The sequence below is a fragment of the Cyanistes caeruleus genome, chromosome 5 (assembly GCF_971803275.1).
Source record: "Cyanistes caeruleus chromosome 5, bCyaCae1.hap1.1, whole genome shotgun sequence".
Classification (NCBI taxonomy): Eukaryota; Metazoa; Chordata; class Aves; order Passeriformes; family Paridae; genus Cyanistes; species Cyanistes caeruleus.
This window is the reverse complement of record NC_141705.1, coordinates 9,560,049-9,580,485: the sequence shown is the minus strand read 5'-3', so window position 1 is coordinate 9,580,485 and position 20,437 is coordinate 9,560,049. Positions and strand designations below refer to the sequence as shown.

Genomic DNA, 20,437 nt, shown 5'->3' with positions numbered 1-20,437 from the left:
TCAGAATGCTGTGGTGCCTTTATAGTGATTTGCTAAAAGCAATTGAGCTAAATCAAACTAAAAACAATCTGTGACAGTTACCACAGCTCAGATGAGCAGGGGTAACTCAGCAAGTCACAGTAATTCACCTGTTTACCTCACCTCATCTATCCACACTCTACTACACAGGATCTTTATCAAAACTCATATCAAAATGAGACAATGTGTGGTGTCAAAAGAAGCACCAAAAGAGGGCATTTTAGGAAAGCCATCCTGGCTCCTGGCCATAACCATTACTCCATTACTTACATCACTGCTGTTGGACATAAGGTCACAATCTGGGTGTCCAGAAAACCCTCTTCCCTCTACCCACAACACTCAGAGTGAGCTGAATGACATGAAACAGTATTCTATTCCTACCTGAATAAAATGTTATTATTTTCTTAAACAGCCATTTCAAATGCTTCCGACTACATTAAAACATAATGCCTTAATGATGAACACTATGTCAACATAACACTGCTGCCATCTCTCCACGCTTCTTTTGCCTGAAGTTTGTCACTGTCCAAGGACATCAACATGGGAAGCCGACTAGACAAAGCTGGACCTAACTTAATAGATCTGAATCCCACTGCTGCCAAGTTTCTAATACAGAACCTGGGCTTCCACTTAAAGGGATGATTCATCATTCAGTTCCCACACAGAAAGGAAGGAAAGCAGTGAAGTTTCTGGACCTGATTTTAGTAAGTCCAGGATTCACCCATTTTAACAGCTCTATTAGGTCCTTCACTTGGCTTGAGAAGAGGTACCAGAACAATTCAAAGTCCTACTAAAATCTGCACAACTTCAATCTCTGTCCATCTCAATATTCCTTTCTCCACACACACTTGTCCCACATCAACTTATTAACAGACTTGATTCCATTCAGACAAGTTTTATAGATGTTAAATATTGCCCAATGTATTTGTGATTTTTTCAGAACTCTTTACCTTTCCCCCAAGTCATTCAAAAGAAAGTGTACCTGGAAAACGTCTCTTCAGGTGGGTATTTCACCTGTTTGACCTCAGTGCGATCCTCTGGTGTGGACCCATTATTTTCTCCACATCTCAGTCTGTTGATTGCTTGACATGAAATCAAATATGGTGAGAAGGAAAGCTCTTGTATACGGGATAGAACGATGTCTTCTGTTGACTGTGAAATCAGAACTCGTAGGATAGCTAAAATTCCAGAAATCCACAGCTGGACAGTGCTCACTGATGCCTAACACAAACACAGAAACACAGAGGATTGAATACATTTGAAGTTAAATTACACAACATAGAGAGGCATTAAAAAATTAGCATTTTCATTAACTTAAAAAAAATCAGACCCTTTTGAGAATGGAGCAAACCAGAAATAAATTTTAAGAATAGATCTTAAAACTGCTATTCCTGCGGTAACTGTCAAGCTAATATTCACTGGTAAACAATCTCTCAGCTATAAAAACAATACTAATACTTGCATAAGAAAAATTACATTTACCTATTAAATTGCATTCTATTTTATTGTAACACCACCTTCCTTCACATTCCTGATCCTCAGCACACAAAATGAAGGAAAGTAATTCATAAGCAGAACACTACTGTATCAAGTGCTCCCAGTTGGTAAATCCCATTAATACTAGCCAGTTTGTTCCCAAATTCTGCTGCTGGTACTTTATCACTTAGCTAATTATTAGAGAGAAACACATTCTCTTTTGTTTTACATGAAAAATACCAGATTCTCTCTTCTTTGAAAACAGTAGCTTACCATTGTTTTAGGAGTAACAAACATACTCCTTAAAAGCATGTCCACAGGGCGAAGAGATGAAGGGGCCAAAATCTCAAACAAAGTGTTCAATACTCCCAAAGCATCATGAGAGTCTATATGCATCTGTGAAAGAAAAACACAAAACTAATTTCTAATTGTCCACTAAAGGTAGCCTCAGCACAAAATTAACGCTCCATATTTTAAATACTTCTAAAACAATCTGTGTGTAATAAAGTTGTTCTTTACAGTACAAAATTCAGAGCAATGAAAAAAAGCTATGAAAGATAAATTTAAGTTTCATTGCAGGCCTTCCTAGATGTGAGTTTTGAGAACATGGACAAAAATCTGTCATATGAAATCTATACACATTTCATTTGGATAAATAGGCCTTATTCAGAGAACAAGACCAGAAGACTGACTTGTCATAAAATTTAGAGATTTTTCTCCTCCCTGCACATCCTACCAGGTTTATTTATAGATTGCTGTGCTGGTCACGATTAAACTTAAGAGGTAACTAGGAGAAAAGAATCCTAATCATCAGAAAAGTGAACAGCTACAGTGGTATACATGCAACAGAGGTAGGACAGCTTACTTGAACAGTTTTTTAGATAAATCATTAAGCAATAAACTACAAAAAGCAAAGGCCCTATCCTGCTCAAATAATTTGGACAATGATATTGTGCAGTCATATAAAACAAAACAATTTCACTTTATCAGCATTTTATCTCTGCTCTAAAACTGTTGTCTGATCCTGCCCACTCTCCCCAGCCATGAGATCTCCTCACAGGATTGGGAAACTGCCATCATGTAGCAAAGAATATCTGGGGCTAGAGCACTTCTGCTATGGAGACAAGCCGGGAGAGCTGGGGTTGTTCAGCCTGGAGAAGGCTCTTGACATCACCTTCCAGTACATAAGGGAGCTACAAGACAGCTGGAGAGGGTTTTTTTGCACAGGCAGGTAGTGAAAGGACAAGGTGAAATGGCTTCACACTGAAAGAGGGTGGATTTATATTAGGAAGAAGTTTTTTACTGTGAGGGTGGTGAGGCACTGGAACAGGCTGCCAGACAAGGTATGGCTGTCCCATTCCTGAAGTGCTCAAGGCCAGGTTGGATGTGGCTTTGAGTAATCTGGTCTGGAATCAGACCCACTGTAGCCACAAAAAAAATAATTCTGATGTTCTAGGAACATGGGACAACCTTCACACCATTTAGTAAGTGTTCTGATATAATGATGTATCTAAGAGAAACAGAATGAATTTCCTCTGGAGACAGTCTTGATTATACTGCATATACTTCATGCACTTAAAAATTAACTTCATCACTTCAAAGACTTAATTTCTTGAAGCAATTGTTTTTTTCCAGATATGGCAACCACAATTTTAAGAAAATTTGTCTTCATATGAAAAAAAGGAAAAATCAAATACTCAAAAGGAAGAATCAATACTATTGATATATACATTACAGCAATTATTTAAGGTGTTTGTAGAACTAAAATAATCATATAACCTGTTGTTTTGCAAGCATTGGGAGAATGATGTCAGCTATTTGCCGGGACAATCTCTTCCATTTGTCTTCATTTTCTTTATGACACTGCTGCAGTACCAAGATGAACATTTCTAGCACCTGAGGAAAAGGAGAAAAAAAAAAAATAAGTGAACACCCATACTAACAGAAAACATTCAAGTAATGTCACAGTAGGAAAAAACATTCATTTCAACCATCTACCAGAAAGACAAAAGGGGGAAAAAAAAGCCCCACAGGAGAAATCACACAACATTTTTAAAACCCTATTTTCAGGTTAAAAGCCTGTTCTTAGTTACGAGTTTTTTTGGTAGTGGTTTTTAAAGAATTTTCCAGTTACTTTTATAAACTAGAAAAAAAAAATTTGCTTTGTACTTTTTAAATAGTATTTGTTGAAGGACTACTCAAACAACTGGAAAAAGAATCATAAATCTAAATACCACACCACTTATTCAACGAAAAGGGGAGGGAGGAAGAAAGAGCAATTTTCCATATGTATACTCTGTCTTGACTCTAGCTCTAATAAATTTTAAATTTGGTCAAGGAAACAAACCAGACATTTTTATGGGGCTCATTCACCTGACACATGTCATTTTCATATAAGTTTTAAGACACAACATAATGGAGCACACCAAGCAAGGAGCACTTCTGGTAGCTGTATGTGTCCTAGGTTTGAGGGTTATAGAGACCATGCTTTGAAGGACAGGCAGACAAGGGACACAGCAAGCAAGCACTTGTAAAGGAAGTCCAGGTAGTTCAGATTTGGGAGAGGGACATTCCCTCTATTCCCTCTACATGACTTCCTTCCCAAAAGATTTTCTCATGAGGGAGAAGATAGGAGTGATTCAAGGCTGAAAGACAACTCTGGAGCTCCATGGGTGGCAGCTCCAGTTGTAACAGAAAAATTTGAAGGCAGCAGCTCTTGGAGCTTCTCAAATGTCCAGGGAAACCACTGCAGACCATCCAAACCACAGCCAGGGAAAAAAAGAACAGCCCAGGGATGGTTTATACATATTGCACCAGCAGAACGGGGCAGAATAAGAACTACAAATGGGATGGTGTGGGAAGAGCAGTGCATGGGTGGTCTTTAATAGGTTAAGTGTGTCAGAAGGGGATCTGCCAGCAATTGCAGTACCTTATGTAACACAAAGTTATTCACTATTTCACATCATGTGTCTACAGAGTGTCATTTCATATAGTTATATTAGTCATTTTATGATTATAAAACTACAAATTCAAAAGAAAATGTGGATACACAAAATTACCCCAATCTGAACACGCAGTTCTAACAAATTATTTTGACAAGATGTACTGACTTTTTTCAGAAAATACAGTGCTTACATTAGCATACACTAGAATTGCATTTTCACATTATGAAAGAAAGGCACATTAGGTTTGTTAAGCACCTGAATAAGCAGTAAGATCCCATGTTGATCATGACACTTCTCTTAAAATTACTTTTATGTTTTTCTTTAAAACAAAGTGTATTGACAAAAGTCATTGTTACACTCCTACAAAGCAGAAACATGTTTTCCAAACTCATAAAGTCTGGGTCAAAGTAGAAAGTCATAAAAAATACCTAATTACCAGTGTCATTACCTTGTTCAAGTAAATGTTATTCAAGATACGGTTATTGTACAGTAATACCTAAATCATCTCCATGCAGCATCTTTCCTAATTTTAAACTTGTCTCTTTTTCCATTTTACTCCCATTCTTCCACCAACCTTCTATTTATTGTCTGCAATACAGCCAAGATCATGATCCTAACTGGAGCTTTCTAGTCCTTTGTCTTCTAGGCTTGACTAAAAAATTCTAGAGATATGTTACTTGACCTGAAATACTAATTTGTAGTGCAGAACCTTTCCCATAACCTTAAAAATCTTTGCATACTCCCTCTATAAGGGAAGATATCACACAGAGTCCAGCTATCCCAGTTTTGTATAGAAAATCATTAATATTGCCTGAAGCACTTTTAGCAGTCACAGCAATGTTACCCTTTCACAGACCACAAAGAGAGACCCTTCATCCTCTCCTACCTGATGGTACTGGATAAGTCTCAGCAGCATTGACACTACAACTTCCTTCTGAGTTTCCAGTTCTTTGCCAGCATCAGCTTTATTTGTTCCTCTTAACACAAACAGATCATGAACAATGGGTTGTAGAGCTGGTATTGCTGAAATGAGATGTATTTGTCTTAGTATGAGACAAATCACTCCTGAACAGTGATTTCTTGAATTAAAAATTCAGTTACTAAAAGTAAATTGGGTTCTAGTTCATTAAAGGTTTTACCCGTATCTAAAACCCCACAAACCCCATATTTATCATGCATAATGATGGCTATTTTTTTACTTCTTCTACAAAATTTGTATTATGGGCAAATTTGCCCAGAGAGCTAAAAAAAGAAATTGTAATAAAGTATTTCTCAGCAGAATCACTGGAAAGTATGAGAGAGATGTTTCTACTTAGAGGCTAAAAGCAGAAGGAAATGGACCAAAACTTAAGATCAAAGCCTTGCACATACTACTAAGTTGTGAACTTATTACTGAATAAAGTTCCAAATAAAACCTTTGTTGCAATTATGAACAATGCAAAATGTGGAGCAGCAGTGTTAATATGATATAATAAATTTCCTGAAGGAATTAAGTGAGAAGTATTTCATGTCTTAAAAGTTAGTGTCTTTTGGAACACTCAGTATGATACCAGTTTTCTATAGCTTAGTAGTCAACCCTGGATTTACTGCTGAACTACTACTAATAAGTGTTGAGTTTTTTCTTTTTTTTCTTTCCTTCCTTTTTTTTTTTTTTAAGAATTACCATGTGTAACAGCTTTCCTCCCACTGGCCATGATACCATCACACAGCTGAATGATCTTGGGAATTCCAATTATTTGTTTGGAATGATATCGCTCATAAGACAGCAACACCAGGAAAAAGAATATGTTAGGAATAATTGCTTCAGACTCCCTGAAAACAAAACAAAAAATTAAAGTGTCAAATTTTACTTGCACAGCTTAATTCAGTAAAACTCATCTTTTTACAGTCAAGGTTTTTTTTTAATAATATGTTGTTCTGATTTCACACAATACTTCTGTAATTTTTGTGCCCTATTCTGTACAATGGGTATTTTTTCCATGGGACTTCTTTCAAGCTTTGCCCATTGCAGTTACTAATATAACATACTGTCTAATGCACATTAGATTATTTCTGTAGAAGATCCACAGAGAAAAAAGAACAAGTTCTCTCTTCATTAAAACTCAAGTGTGAGAAAAACCAGAAATAACTGACATTAAAAACTTCACTGCCTTGCTTATGATCTACTAGGTCCTATACAACCTGTACCAGGTGAGAAGAGCATGTATGGATTCACTGTGAATCCACAATATGAAGAAGTAGCTCCCCCTTAAGCAACTGCATCTAGCAATGAAATGCTGATTTCTGGAAATACCGCTTTGGCAGGGTGTCCCAAAATTACGGAATTTGCAATACCAAAATGGAGAAACAAAACAGTGGCAGATTATTATTATTATTTTCCATGTCACTTCCTGACTTCTTCAGTCACATGGAACCTAAAACATCTGAGAGTGTTACCACTGGAGCCAGAGAATAAATGAGCACATTGCCCAGAAGAGAACTCTCACTTTTCTGATAAGGCAGAAATAACCAGCAAATCTAATCACTACTTGTGACACATCACTAATCTGTCTTTCAGAACAAGACAGTTGCAAACCCTCATTGTTCAAAGGATCTTTGCCAATTTCATACCTGAACTGTCCTACTTCAATGTATTCAAACTGCTTTAGCACAAATCCAATAAACACCTAAGGAGAGAATAAAGTGTGCATCAGAACAGAGACATTAATTTCCATTTGAAACCATTTTGACAGTTATAGACAGGCATTGAAAATCATTTGCACTGCATTATGAAATGTTCCCTCTGCAGTAACAGAAGATGGAGAAACCTGTTGAAGCTTATTCCAGCTTGCATGAACTTATGCTACATTTAACCTGTAGTCTGTATATTTTTAAGTATAACTTCATCTTTCACTCATGGAATACAATATTTGAGTTATTACGGTGAAGAAGTTAAGAATCAGCCAAAAATCTAAACTGAGATAAAATCCAAAGCACTTATCCATTTAAAAGTATTATCTCTTTAAGAACTTACAGAAAACTTAAGTATTGCAAGTCGTATTTGGTTATAAACCTGGAGATAACTGTAGCAAATAAAACACTTCTAAGCAAACCACTTAAATTTTATGTTATAAATTCACTGCTCCTATGGATAACTACACAATTACTGCATTTGCCAGTAGCTCCCCTCACTGCCATTAACATCAAACAATAGTTGTCAACCATGATGCTCATTATCAGTCATAAGGAAGTCCACACTCTCAGTATGGAAGTAGGTATTTCCATTAGTAAATGAAGTTTTATTTAATAAAACTGACTGTATTGTCCCCATCATTTTATTCCTAAAGTCAATCTCATGAGCAATTCTTAAATAGTTGTAGCTGAACTGAGAAAGTCATTTATATGCAAAAAAACCCAGAAGTATGAAGCTATTTGTGGATGGAGGACAGGAAACTGAGTCCCACCCTCCTTTAAGTCTTTGTTTTCACTTATACTACAATGAATGGACTGCTGGAAATATTTTTTGCTGCAGATGTTAATTGAGCCTGTTGGTGAGACTGCTGTATGACAATTTGCAAATGTGGTGAGGTACCAACCTGATCAGAATCCAGAAGACAGTAGTTAACTCGCAGCTGAACCAGTTGAGCAAGCAAGTCTAGAACTTGTCTCTGCAGCTGTACTGACGTTGTTGTTGTGTATTGTTTCAATGCTTTTATGACAAGGGGTTCAAATAAACGAATGTGATTGTGAATAGCATTCTGTAATAGAGAGATTTTAAAGTAATCTAACATCTGAACACATCTCTGATTCAAAGCCAAATTAGTTTTAAAAGGAGGAAACATGTTTTAAGTCTAAGGTACAGCTCTTTCATGAGAACACAGATACAAGTACCTTATCAGCACGATGTTTTGCTGCACTGGAAATGCTAGTTTTCAGCTGTGTAGAAACTTTCTGCAGCACATCAAACCATCTGTTACAAAAAAAATACAAAAAGACCCACACATGTTAAAAAAAATACAACAAATATTGTTTGTAAATGTATCCTTAGATACATTTTACTGCGCCAATGCCAACTTCTCCTTATCTACTTGACTGCTTCAAGAATCTTAGTAAAACCAAAGAGCAGAGACAACCTACAATACACTGACAAGAGATTTTCTAGTCTTTGCTTAGTTATCCTTCTCCCTTTCCTTTATCATATTGACTATTTGCTGTATTTATAAATTAATAATATACTTTTGAATACAAGCATTTAAAACTATTATTCATTTAAAAAACTTCAATGATACTCATTTTAATGACTTAACTTTGCTTTAGAAAACAAGTTAATGATAACTGCATTCAGGATGTCCTCACTAAGACAAGTTACTCTGCTTAGGTCTGCATTTTCAAGTTACACAGCACCCCAGTGATATTCACATTTATGAAAAACACTAAGAACAGACTCTAGTTAGAGTTAACAGTACGGTGTAAGGGAAGGAAGTTACCCTGAAGCATCATGCTCCTGCTCAGCCTGAACCATGTTCCTCAGACTGGCATCAGCAAGGGCCTGTGTGAAGTGTGTGTACGGTGCCATGAAGCAATAGTGGTAGAGACCAGGCCTCAGATTGGAGGAACCCAAGCGCTGAGCTTTGCCTTGAGCTTTGTTGGGGTTTGAAGACCAGCCCTCGTACTGAGAAGCCAGATTTGTCCCAAACAATGTTTTCAATAACTAGAGAAGAAAATTGGAAGGAAAAGACGAAAAATTAACATTTCAGGAAAAAACCCTTGACTTTTCTCTCACCATAATTCATCTTTGAGGACTTAAACCTAAATATTTTAACTGGAAGCCTGCAAGAAATCCATAATTAGGGCAGTCAGTTCTTTGCTTTCCAGGGTTTTTTGATGCAGTTAACTGGCTAAAGAACACTTTTGGTAAGGTAGGAAACAAGCTCGTTTTCTGAACATTAGCTAAAATAGTTCTGTGAAGCAGTTCAAGAGGAAACTACATCATTCAGATAGTATCAAGTTACAGAACAAGTAATGAAAATGAACGAAAATATGCTGTTTGCTCCACCTGGGCCAATGTTTCTACATCCCACTTCCCTTAAAAGCATGGCCAAAGGAATCAGGATTAACACTCACATAACACAAAAAATAACTCCTTACCTGCTGTACACAAACTGTTGCCATTGTTGGCTCTCTGTTGAAACATGATTTTAGATATCCCAAAATTTCTTCCACACACTAGAAAATCAGAAAAACAAGTGCATTAAATTGTGTTTTTCTTGACGATATTTTTATATATTTTTTCATATTATATCTTTATTGTAGAAAACATTACAGTGAAAGCTGGTCAGTAGCACAGGTTTTTGTACTAAGTAAAACTACACTAAATTAAGGGAAATCATGGAATTAAAAAAATATAAAATTCAACATTTTCCTCCTCATCTTAAAATACTATAATGTCTAACACCACAGTCAAAGAGAAAAAGTATCAAGACACAGGAGAGGGAGAAAGGCAATAGGTTTTCTGACATTTTGTATATTTAAATATGAATATAGGGAATGACTGAGGGCAAACTATTTGGCTGGGAAGAAAAATCCCCACATGAAACTTAAAAAGTAAAAAATCATTCCAGTTTTCAACAGCAGCAAACTGGAGAATTTGCTTTAGCACATTATTCAACTTTATGGAAGCACAACACTTCTAGGACTACTGCCCCTTGGAAGAGTAGCAATTTTGAAATCACTGATACGCGTTTTCTCCCAGTAAGGACCAGGGATACAGGACAAGTTAACTATAGAAGAAAAAACAAACAAGTCTTATACCTTTCCAATGTCCTGAAGAGTAGCAAGTTCCAAGATTTGAGAGAGAACATCTAAGGCAGACCGTAAGAAACATCCAAACTTCTCATTAGTGTTCTGGAGATCCAAAGTAACCTGTTCCCAGAAAATAAAACCATGTTTTCTCTTAACAGTTACTCGACAAGGAGATACAATTTACTGGAAGAAGTGGGTATTGACACAAAATGATCACTGGTATAAAATTTCAGTGTATTTCACACTGACAGCTTAGACTGCCTTATGCATTGCTGGAAAGGCAGGACTCCATTTTGACTAAGAAAAAATAGGGATCTTCTTGCTTGAGGAAGGCCTAGGACACTGACAAGGAATAGAGTCAGATGATGCATTTCTGATAAACACAGTAGGTGTAATAAGAGCACAGTCCTTGAAGTGTACATATCAGGTGACCAACTCTCTAGGGAATGCATTCTCTGTCACCTCAACTAAAAGCTTCCCCATCCTGGAATACAGTGTGGCGAGGACAGCCATGGGGATTTACTCAGCATTGCCAAGCCAGCAAAGAGTCATTTGGTACCAGCAACAATGACAGCAGAGAAACAACAGGGTGACAATGCCTATCATGGGTTCTTGTTTGGCCAGTTTTTGTTTTTATTGGTGGTAGTTGTGATCTTTATTTAAATTCTTTTTTTGTGTGTATAAACTGTTTACACAGGTAAACAAGTGAGCTGACAGAGGCAGAGACTGCTTGAAAGAAACCAAGCCATTATCTAAGCCCATTGCAGTCCAGTCAAACAATATCATGCAGTACCTTATAATTAGCATGAGTTGCCTTCAAGACATCATATAACTTCAGGTATGATGGAAGATGATAAAAACTTCCTACCGAAGATGATTTACTTGTTGGAACAGGTCCTGTAGCATCAGTTTGCCTAGAAGCTTAAAAGAATATCATAGATTAGCACAATATGCATTTTCTAGGTTGCTCATGACGCACAACATAATTTACCACATCTGCATTATTAAACAGCATGGTTTTTTCAATCCATGTATATTCCAAACTGCAGAAACACACAGTGCACAACTGGAAAATGAACAGCATTCCAATGATCCAGCCTGCTATGGTGAGAGAAATTAACTCAGAGGGCTCAGTACTAAAGTAGGTGTACAATTTACAAAACTTAACAACTTGATTTAACAAGTGTTTCCTTCATTCATTACTAAGGTAAGAAAAGGTTTCAAGATTCAGAATCTAATTTTCAAAAGCAATATAAGCCACTCCTGCCAAAAGCTGGAAAGCAACTTTCAAATTTTTTTTAAGTAGCATTCATGCAAAAATTACTTTAGTCAATAGCTGAGTAGATTCCAAAGAAGTGAGGAAAAAGATTCAGCAGTGCTTTGGTTCTGAAAAGTACGGTTAGTTTTCAGCTTATAAAAACCAAAACAGTAAAGAAGCCACCACCCACAGCTGCCTTTCCACCAATGCAATACCCTGCCAGCCTCTTGAACTGAAACTCCAGAAAGGTTACTCAATTTTATTTCTTCTCTCTCTGTCATAACCACATGGTGTGGGGCAGGTAGATAGAAGGGTTAACAGGAATGATATGCCTACCTGGACTTGCTTCACCACTCTTTTTAGGGCTCATGGGCACAGATGCCTGTTCCACAGACTCCCTCTCTTTCCCCTTTCTCCGAATCGGACTAAGAGAAGGTGGGTTTGTGAGAGAAGGTAATGCTGCCTAGAATTAAAAGAAGCTTTATTAGTTTTGTAAGCACGAGTAGTTTTTCTTCTTCTACACAAATACAACCATGTTCTTTTATTTAAACTACCCTTCATTTTAATGTCAATTAGATTGAAATGTTTCAGGTTCAGGACATGAATTTCCTGTGCAAAAGGAAATAGTTCAAAATATTCCCTACTTTATTTTCAACTTCAGCATAGGCCAATGAGATGAAATTAGAGCTCAATGACTACAGTTCCTTTTGATTCTAGATAAAGGAGTGTCAAAATGAAATTCAAACATTTTTAAAATATGAACAAATTACTGATCTTAACAATCCTGTCTTACAGTTTCTAAATCAGTCTCTAAATGTATATGCCTCAAAAAAATCTCAAAACCCCCCAAACCTGGAAGTACCTCATATAAGCTGTTTCAGAAGTCAAAATATTTTACAGGATATTCAGAAGATAAGAGAATTATTTTTAGCTCCAAAAGGAGCTCAGTGCATTACAACCAGACAACGAACCCAGAAGTCAACACATTTCCCAGAGTATGCAATCCAATACTCCAAGTACTCTATATACCCCTCACTGAATTAATGTTTCAAGTGAAGTCAGCAGGAATAAAGACTCAAAATTTAGGGTAATATTTTAAACACTGCAGAACTGAAGAAAAAGATGCATTTTTTTTTCTTGTACTTGCTTTACTACACAGAGCGGAGTCATTATCAAGGAATTAGATACCTGTATCAAGTCTAAAATGTGTTCAACAGTATTTAAGACACATAATTTTATTTTTTAATACATACCTTTACTGCTGGACCAGGAGGAACATCATCCATCACATGTGCACAAATATTAATGACCTTCAGAAGATGAGAAAAGAGCTGTTCTACTAAAGTGACAAGAGCTCGATCCGCCAGAGCTGGCCAGGGCTCCTCCTGCTTTGCAGCACCTTGGTTTGCATCTTCTTCAGCAGACCAGGGATTCTTTAAGCACTTGGGAGCACTTGCTGCAATTACAGGAAATAAAACACAAAACTTGGAATTAAGCACCAGAAAATTTTGAGGGCAGAAATGGTTATCATCTCTATATGACCAGAAATTCAATCAGAATTTCAAAGCCAGGAGTAGCCACAGAGTTTAAAACAAAACCAAAAAAAATTTCAGTTCTTTGTACCCAGCTTGTACTAAGCATGGCCTTTGGCAACTGGAGAAAATTTGCAACTTAGCTACGAAGAGGCAGTTTCTCTTCAAACCTCCTGGGTGCAAGCTCCTTCTTTATTTCTTCTGCTTAATCTTGCAAGCTTCTCATGGCATACCATCAGAATAGAGTCAGATATGGCCCTTCTAACCCTAATGGTAAAAATATTAGGACCGTCCTGCTTTTCTTCTCCTGCCTTACCTGCAAGCAAGTTTCCAGCCAAAATCAAAGCATCCTGATGTGCTGAGAGGTCCAGTGGGAACCACGCTGATGAAAGGAGAGACAGGACCAAGCCAGCCATACCAATGGTGCAGCCCTTCTGAGCTTCGTCTGAAGAACTTGGCTGGGAAACACTGGAAGTTTAATTTTGGAACGTCAAGACTTTTGTTTTCACCCTTTTGGCAAATTTAAAGTCTTGTGAAAACCAACAGTCAAGCAGATAGCTAATCTAACGAAATGAAAACTGTGTTACAGAAATACACATTTAACACTCAAATACAACTTCTGAAAGCATTTTGCATCAGAGACCTGACAATACTCTGGGTTCTTTAAGAGCCATTACCTTATCTTTAACAGCAAATATCAAGGCTATAGTGACATCTACTGATGAACTGAAGAATTCTGTATTTATTTGCTAACCACTACAGTCCTGAACTATCTTAAGTGTTGTGTATATGCAAGGCAGGGATGGGAGACACTAGCTGTAGTACTGCAATGTAACAAAATTTTAAATTTTAAATTTTGAAGCGACAAGAAATTAATTAAACAATTGCATTCCATCAAATCCTCTGTATTTTTTGAGTGAACACTATCCAAGTTGGTAATTTTCTGCTGCATTCTGTATTTTCTTTGACAATAATTATAAGACCAGATTTTCCCATGGAAGTCAAGTTTAAGTAAGACTAAGCAGAGATCACCAGATGTTTGGCAGAATACTCTGTGAATTACACACATCACTTCAAATCTGTACGACCTAAATACTACAATTTCTTTCAGGAAAAGACTGTACATAACCACTAAATAAAGGAAGCCTGGAAATCTTTCAAAATATTTTTTAATTTGAAATAATTAAAATATTCTAATATAGTTACTCTGGTTAACATAAATACAGGAGTTTCAGAAAATTAAACTGTCACTAAGTATAGCTATTATTTTGCTGAAGCTCCAGAGGTTAATTATAGTGCCTTTATTTGGTTTTTGTAAAGTATTTTCACAGGTAACTACTATTTACTTCACATACAGTCAGAAATCCATGACTTAATTCATATTAAGTGGTACAGAGCTGGAATGCAGCAGTTCTAGTAACCTCTTAATCATAAGAGCAACACCTAAGATAGGAAGGTATATTGGTAAAATTCTCATGTTACTATCCACATTATTATGTTCTGATTATCAGGAACAATAAATGTCCCTATCATTTCACAAAAATAAAATTACAATTCAAATTAGTATAAAAACTAGCCAAAAATTTGTGAAGAAGGAATCAGAGGAAAGGGCAAAGGCTATATCATTGGATCACTTAGACACATCTTTAAAACAACATTTTTACGCTAGCTAGAAGATATATTGATTTTATTTTCCGGTTAAATACTATTCACATCCTGAATTACTTCATTTGTTACCAATAGACCACACTTTTTATACTACATATACAGAGCACATCACACTTAGGGCCAGCAAGGGCCTGCTGACAAAAAAAGCATCTGAGGGATGCTTGCTTTTTTGGGTTTGGGTTTTGGTTTTAAAGCAAGACAAAATTTCCTAATTGAATAGTGTAACAGACACAATGACTGCAACAAAGAAAATCAACACAAATTATGATAAATCTATTTAAAAACTGAACAGCTGCACAGGTGCACATCTCCAGTAGCTACTTTTACTGCTCACATGGCACAGCACTAATAATCAGAGGCAAAATCAAAGCTTTTAGGCTGCTACCTGTACATTTTCATCCTGAAGAAACTCTTCAGAATGAAAGAAATTTGGGACTATCATGTATTACCTATATTAACACTTAGGACCAATTTAAATGCACCTGACACTATTATAGAAGCCAAGATGAACCAACTTCCTTGACCCACCATTTTTCAATGTTCAAACTTCAAAGAGCTACTACAAAATACAATATCTCAAAGATAAACATCCTTTCAAAAGCATGGAATATTTTCTCCTATATCATATTTCAGAATGCTGACTATATCTATCTTTCTGTAAGACCAGTTGCAGCCAATCCCTGTGACAGACACTGTGGATCCAGGGATGACAAATACTGGCACTTAATACCCTGACAACAACCTGAGGTTATAGTCTTCTGTATTCTGCATGAAGTTCTTAAAGAACTGCTAAGATAAGCTTAACAGCATATACCTAAACCAGAACTTCCAATGCCTGGGTCCACTTCTGTATCACAAACATGACTTTCAGAAGCTCGATTAACAAAAGAGGGAACATACCCACAGTGCCATCCCACACTCCAGGTGCAGACTGGAAATGTTGTGGAGAGAAGACACAAAGCTTCACAGCAGCCAAACTTAAAAGTAAACATGAAGAACTGAATTAGTTTCACCACAGGAAGAGTTAGCAATATGATATCTTGAGAGTGAGAATTAAATCTATTACTACTGCCATTGTCAAAGTACAAAAGCTGCAGATACAAATATAGTCAGAAAATCATAAAAAATAAAGCAAGCATGCAAAAGAGGAAGAAGTCAGCTACTGTAGGCAATAAAACTCAAAGGAACTCGTATGTACAAAACCTCACATGTAAGAAAACTCACCGTAAGTGCTCTTGTAGTGGATATTGTCAGTGCATGAGAAATTGCTGCAATAACCCTTGAAAGGTTGTTTTCCATAGTAACATCTGTTGGACTTTGCAGCATATTGTAACCTCTGTATGTTCTGAAATAAAAACATTTACACCCACTAAAACATGTATTTTAAAACTCCCATCCCAATTAAAAATTATTAATTTTATTACTTTAAAACTTAAGTATTTAAACTTAAATTACTATTATATATTTCACAGACTGCTTGTATCATGCAAAACCAGAGAATAGTCTAAATACCATTTTATACTGTAATATTTTGGGGTTGTATTAGTAACTACTATTTAATTCATAAATAAAAATATAAATAGTAGATCAACCGTCAATATCTAACTAGATACTTTGAGAAATGACCACCAATTTAAAGTTAGTCTTTGCTGCTGCTCAATCCATGCATGCTCACAAGCTTGGGATTATTGCTGTAGAAAAAGTTAATTTTCTATCCAGAATTACACTGAATCCACAAAGTTCTATTGGGTCCATACTGTAGTATGTATCTTAAGTGACACGATCAAGATCATTTACCAAACGATATATAATTAAAAACTTGTATGACAAACTGATAGAAGCCAACAACCCCCATAAATATATACAACTCATACTGTCTATAAGACAAAAGAAGTACAGCTGGCAGCAAAAATACGACAAGATCACACTATCAAAACTAGAATTTATCTTTAAATTATAAAGGGAGTACATCCTTCTGCAACTACAATCATTAAATAGGATGTGGAGAGTTAGAAATCTGGATCAACACACATGAAGAACTGTAACATACATAAAATTAGCTTGAAAAGCTGCACCCCATTTTATAATTTAATGGACAAGTAGGGGGACTTCAGAATGGGGAGAAGAAACTGTCTCAAAACAAGGACTCTCAGTGTGTGAGCACATCATCAGTAACTCTCAGCATATCCTCTGAACATGAGTCAGTTTCTGTGGAGCTTATACCTTCTACAGATGCTCCTACAGACTAGAAAAGGAATTCATAAACAGGTGGATTTGAAGGATTTAACTACAATATTAGACATTACAAAGTGAAATATGAGTCTCCATTCCTTTTGAAGCAAAGCCAGACATGTAACACACCTGGTGATAGTGCTCACTGCAAAGTGAGATGGGGGCTGCGTTTCATGCATGAGGAGTTTCAGGTAGACACTGCTTTGGTCTCGTGCCACTGCCACAACTGGGTCAGCCTGTCCTTGATCACAGTTATAAAAAAGCTTTGGAACAAGCCTGAAAGAAAATTAAGTGTCAAAAAGAAAAATCATTATTCAGATATTATTTAACACCCAGTTTAAAGGACATTTAATATACAGTTCAGCAAGTTACATATGGTAATTACATGCATCTAATTGTAAATAAAAGCTGTTACCAAAATTCATTAAGTTAAATTCATCTTTATATAACTGCTCTTCATTACAATCAAAGAGCTCAAGTCAGGACAAAGCAACTGCTCCAGACATACAGTAATAGAAATAAAATGTCTTTTCTGGAGATACATCCCTGTACATACTACAACAGATACAACAATAGATTACTTCTCCCTTGCTGTTCCCTGATCTTCCCAGATATTTTCTCCATGAATATCTGTATCAACTGAGAAATAATTTTTACCTGAAAAGAATAATTTTTAACATCTGATTTCTATACAGCAAAACCTAAACATAAAATCAAATCCAGTCTTCTTTAACAACAACATTTCCAACTCATGTAAAAGTGAAAAGCTATTGTACACATGCTTTTGTAATCTCAGTGAGAGTACTTCCAATGAATGTCCATACTGGATGTTTAAAGGGGTTTCTGCAAGCTTGCAGTAGCTTTCCTGAGCAGGTTAAGTCTTTTCCTATCTTAACACACCTCCTGTCACTAAGTCAGCATGAAGATAGAAAAAGAGTTCAACTTGTTACCACTCAGTTAATAAAATAACTCCATTTCAGAATCAATAAATAAAATAACAAAAGCAACAAAATTTATGATGCAACAGTTCATGATTGCTCTGCTGAGCTGCTCTGGCAATACAAACACTTATAAATGTCAGAACTTGAAAAGTTTTGTGCTCCTTTATTTGTTACTGGGAATGGACAGCAATTAATAGTGTAAAGAAACTAGGAAAGAAACTCCTCTGATAATAAAATATACCAGGAATTCAGTATTACAGCTCCCAAATTCTTTAAACATAAAATTTAAGTCTTTGAATCCCAGTAAATAAGCTACCAACTAATCCTTACCCTTTGGTCCATTTATCTGTACAGCAACTATAATTGTAGTAGGTTACAGCAAACACCTCCTTTGCAAACAAAATTAGCTGCTGCACTATGATCAGCAAGCAGAAAGGTTTTAAGATACACTGTGTATGACCATGTGAAAACTACAGTGCTCAGGAATTGGGACAAATCTGTAGAACTGCAACATTTTAAGTTGATCAGCCACTGCCAGGCTACTGAACAAACTACTTCAGCATGAAGAAAAATATTCTGAAGAAGTTGAAACTGAAAGTGACCCTCAGAATGTAATTTAATGTAATTAGATTGCTAATGGAAAGCAAGGTACAATTGCCTGATGAGTCAGAATGATGCATGTTCCTGGTACCATAAAGATGCATTTGTTTCCCCTTTCTCTTTTGAACAATTATATATCTATATATTATGTATATTAGAAACACTCAAGTGATTATTTTAGTTATAGGTATACATCAATATGCAAGTATCTTTATAAACTACTTTTTCTTTTCCTATTAATAAAAATGTCACATATACCTCATTAATGAAGCTGCAGCCACGTGTCTCACTCTTGGATCTTCATCTCCGAGCAAACTTATTACAACATTTTCAAGTACTCTCTCCTGAAGCTTTAATAGCTAGAAAATAAATTAGCAAAGTAAATAAAGTTCACTGATCATTTTCATCAGTTGACCATATTGTTAACAGAGTTAACAAGTGAGATTTCATCTGTCATACAAGCCTGCAAGACCATCTCTACCTTAACACTGTCAACCACATTCTCTAACTACATAAATGTCAATTTTTCATAAATTAAAAAACAACAAGCCACCAGAGAAAACTAAGATATCTGAATCTCCATAGTAGGCATATTCCCAATTCTAGTAAGTTTTAGGACGTGAGTCTATTTATACAAAAAAATACAACAGCGCTGACAGAATTAAAACACAAATTGATGACATTGCACTGGTACCTTAATCTAAAAATATATACTGGATTAAACATACTGATTGAATAATTTACTTACACCAGTATAATGATGAATACCTCTGTGCAAACTCTCAGCCTTTCCTTCCAAGAAGTTGACTAGCCTATAACAAAATAGAATTCAGAGTACATTAGTTAACATTGTGTGTTATTTCTCCCTTCACTGCTCTGCGGGTTCTTTTTGTTTATTTTTTTAAAAACACCACTATAGGGAAAATAAAACTAGTAAACAGTTTTTGCAACCTTTAGAAAAGGTAAGCTATTTGCTAACCTACTATCTGGCTAGTGTAACTGAAGAAAAATAGTCCTTCCATTTAAAAAAACATTAGTTAAAGATATTGATTATAATTGTATTTTTCCCCATGCAGAGAATCATCAGACTATTTTGAAAAGACAGTAACACATTCCAAACATCACTACTCACAGAGAGTCCACTATTGTATGACTGTGGAAAGCTTTAAAAATTTTCATATAAACATCTTTTGTCTTTCAGCTTGGAAGAACCAATAGAGAATGAGATAATGTAGGAAAAAGAATAAGTCATATTTATTTCAGTGTTCTCAGAAACTGAGTGACTACAGAGAGCTGACAACAGAGAACAAGTCAGGGACTTTCTCTTCAAAAATACACAAAACTGCACAGAAAAACTGAGATTCCAAATTATGTGGTCCCTCTCTAATCACACATTTACGGAAGACTTGAAAAACCAGACCAATGAACTAAAAACTTCAATACAGTATTACTAGGATTGGGCTTGGTTGTGTAGTCAGTGGTAACTTGACAAAGGAATTCATACAGGATTTACTGATCTGAATTAGTTTTATGAAACTCATTAATGCTTCAGAAGAAATTGCACCATTACAGTTACAGTTTCCTATGCTTCACTGCACTTTCAGCTACTACACCCAGGGAAATACATAAACACTCACCGAAAATCTACCTCTGCAAGTGTTTCCAGAAGTTCTGTCCTTACAAGCCAGTATGAGCTGTTCTTCAGAGCAAGGAGGTCAACGATCAATTGCAAACCTAGTTCACTGTAACTGCTACTGCATAAGCTCATGATGCAATGCTGAGAAGAAAAAACAACTTTCAGTTATATTATAGCAGAGATTCTCCAAAAAGCAGAATGAAAGTCATCAAAAAAAACCCTGTTTTCTTTAGAATACTAAAAAAATTATTGCATAAGAGCTAGGTACCTTGCAAAGCCAGAACACCATCTCCACGTGAACTGCTAAAACCTGCTGCTGAAATTAACCTCTGGAGTGGAATGCAGGCTTT

General features: G+C 36.0%; 1 protein-coding gene across 3 annotated transcripts in view; it reads right to left on the bottom strand.

Moving 5' to 3' along the window:
- Positions 1–20,437, bottom strand: part of HTT (huntingtin) — a 79,782-nt gene that overhangs the window by 32,716 nt on the left and 26,629 nt on the right. For all 3 annotated transcript variants that reach the window (XM_023925587.2, XM_023925588.2, XM_086889442.1), the window contains 21 exons: positions 20,089–20,228; positions 19,200–19,263; positions 18,710–18,810; positions 17,040–17,186; positions 15,903–16,023; positions 15,579–15,655; positions 13,327–13,478; positions 12,732–12,934; positions 11,815–11,941; positions 11,014–11,141; positions 10,230–10,340; positions 9,567–9,644; positions 8,906–9,129; positions 8,310–8,388; positions 8,015–8,176; positions 7,050–7,105; positions 6,103–6,251; positions 5,326–5,462; positions 3,274–3,390; positions 1,768–1,890; positions 1,001–1,239 (listed from right to left, as the gene is read on the bottom strand). In XM_023925587.2, coding sequence (XP_023781355.1) covers positions 1,001–1,239; positions 1,768–1,890; positions 3,274–3,390; positions 5,326–5,462; positions 6,103–6,251; positions 7,050–7,105; positions 8,015–8,176; positions 8,310–8,388; positions 8,906–9,129; positions 9,567–9,644; positions 10,230–10,340; positions 11,014–11,141; positions 11,815–11,941; positions 12,732–12,934; positions 13,327–13,478; positions 15,579–15,655; positions 15,903–16,023; positions 17,040–17,186; positions 18,710–18,810; positions 19,200–19,263; positions 20,089–20,228 — 2,735 coding nt within the window. The remainder of the gene's footprint in view (positions 1–1,000; positions 1,240–1,767; positions 1,891–3,273; positions 3,391–5,325; positions 5,463–6,102; positions 6,252–7,049; positions 7,106–8,014; positions 8,177–8,309; positions 8,389–8,905; positions 9,130–9,566; positions 9,645–10,229; positions 10,341–11,013; positions 11,142–11,814; positions 11,942–12,731; positions 12,935–13,326; positions 13,479–15,578; positions 15,656–15,902; positions 16,024–17,039; positions 17,187–18,709; positions 18,811–19,199; positions 19,264–20,088; positions 20,229–20,437) is intronic.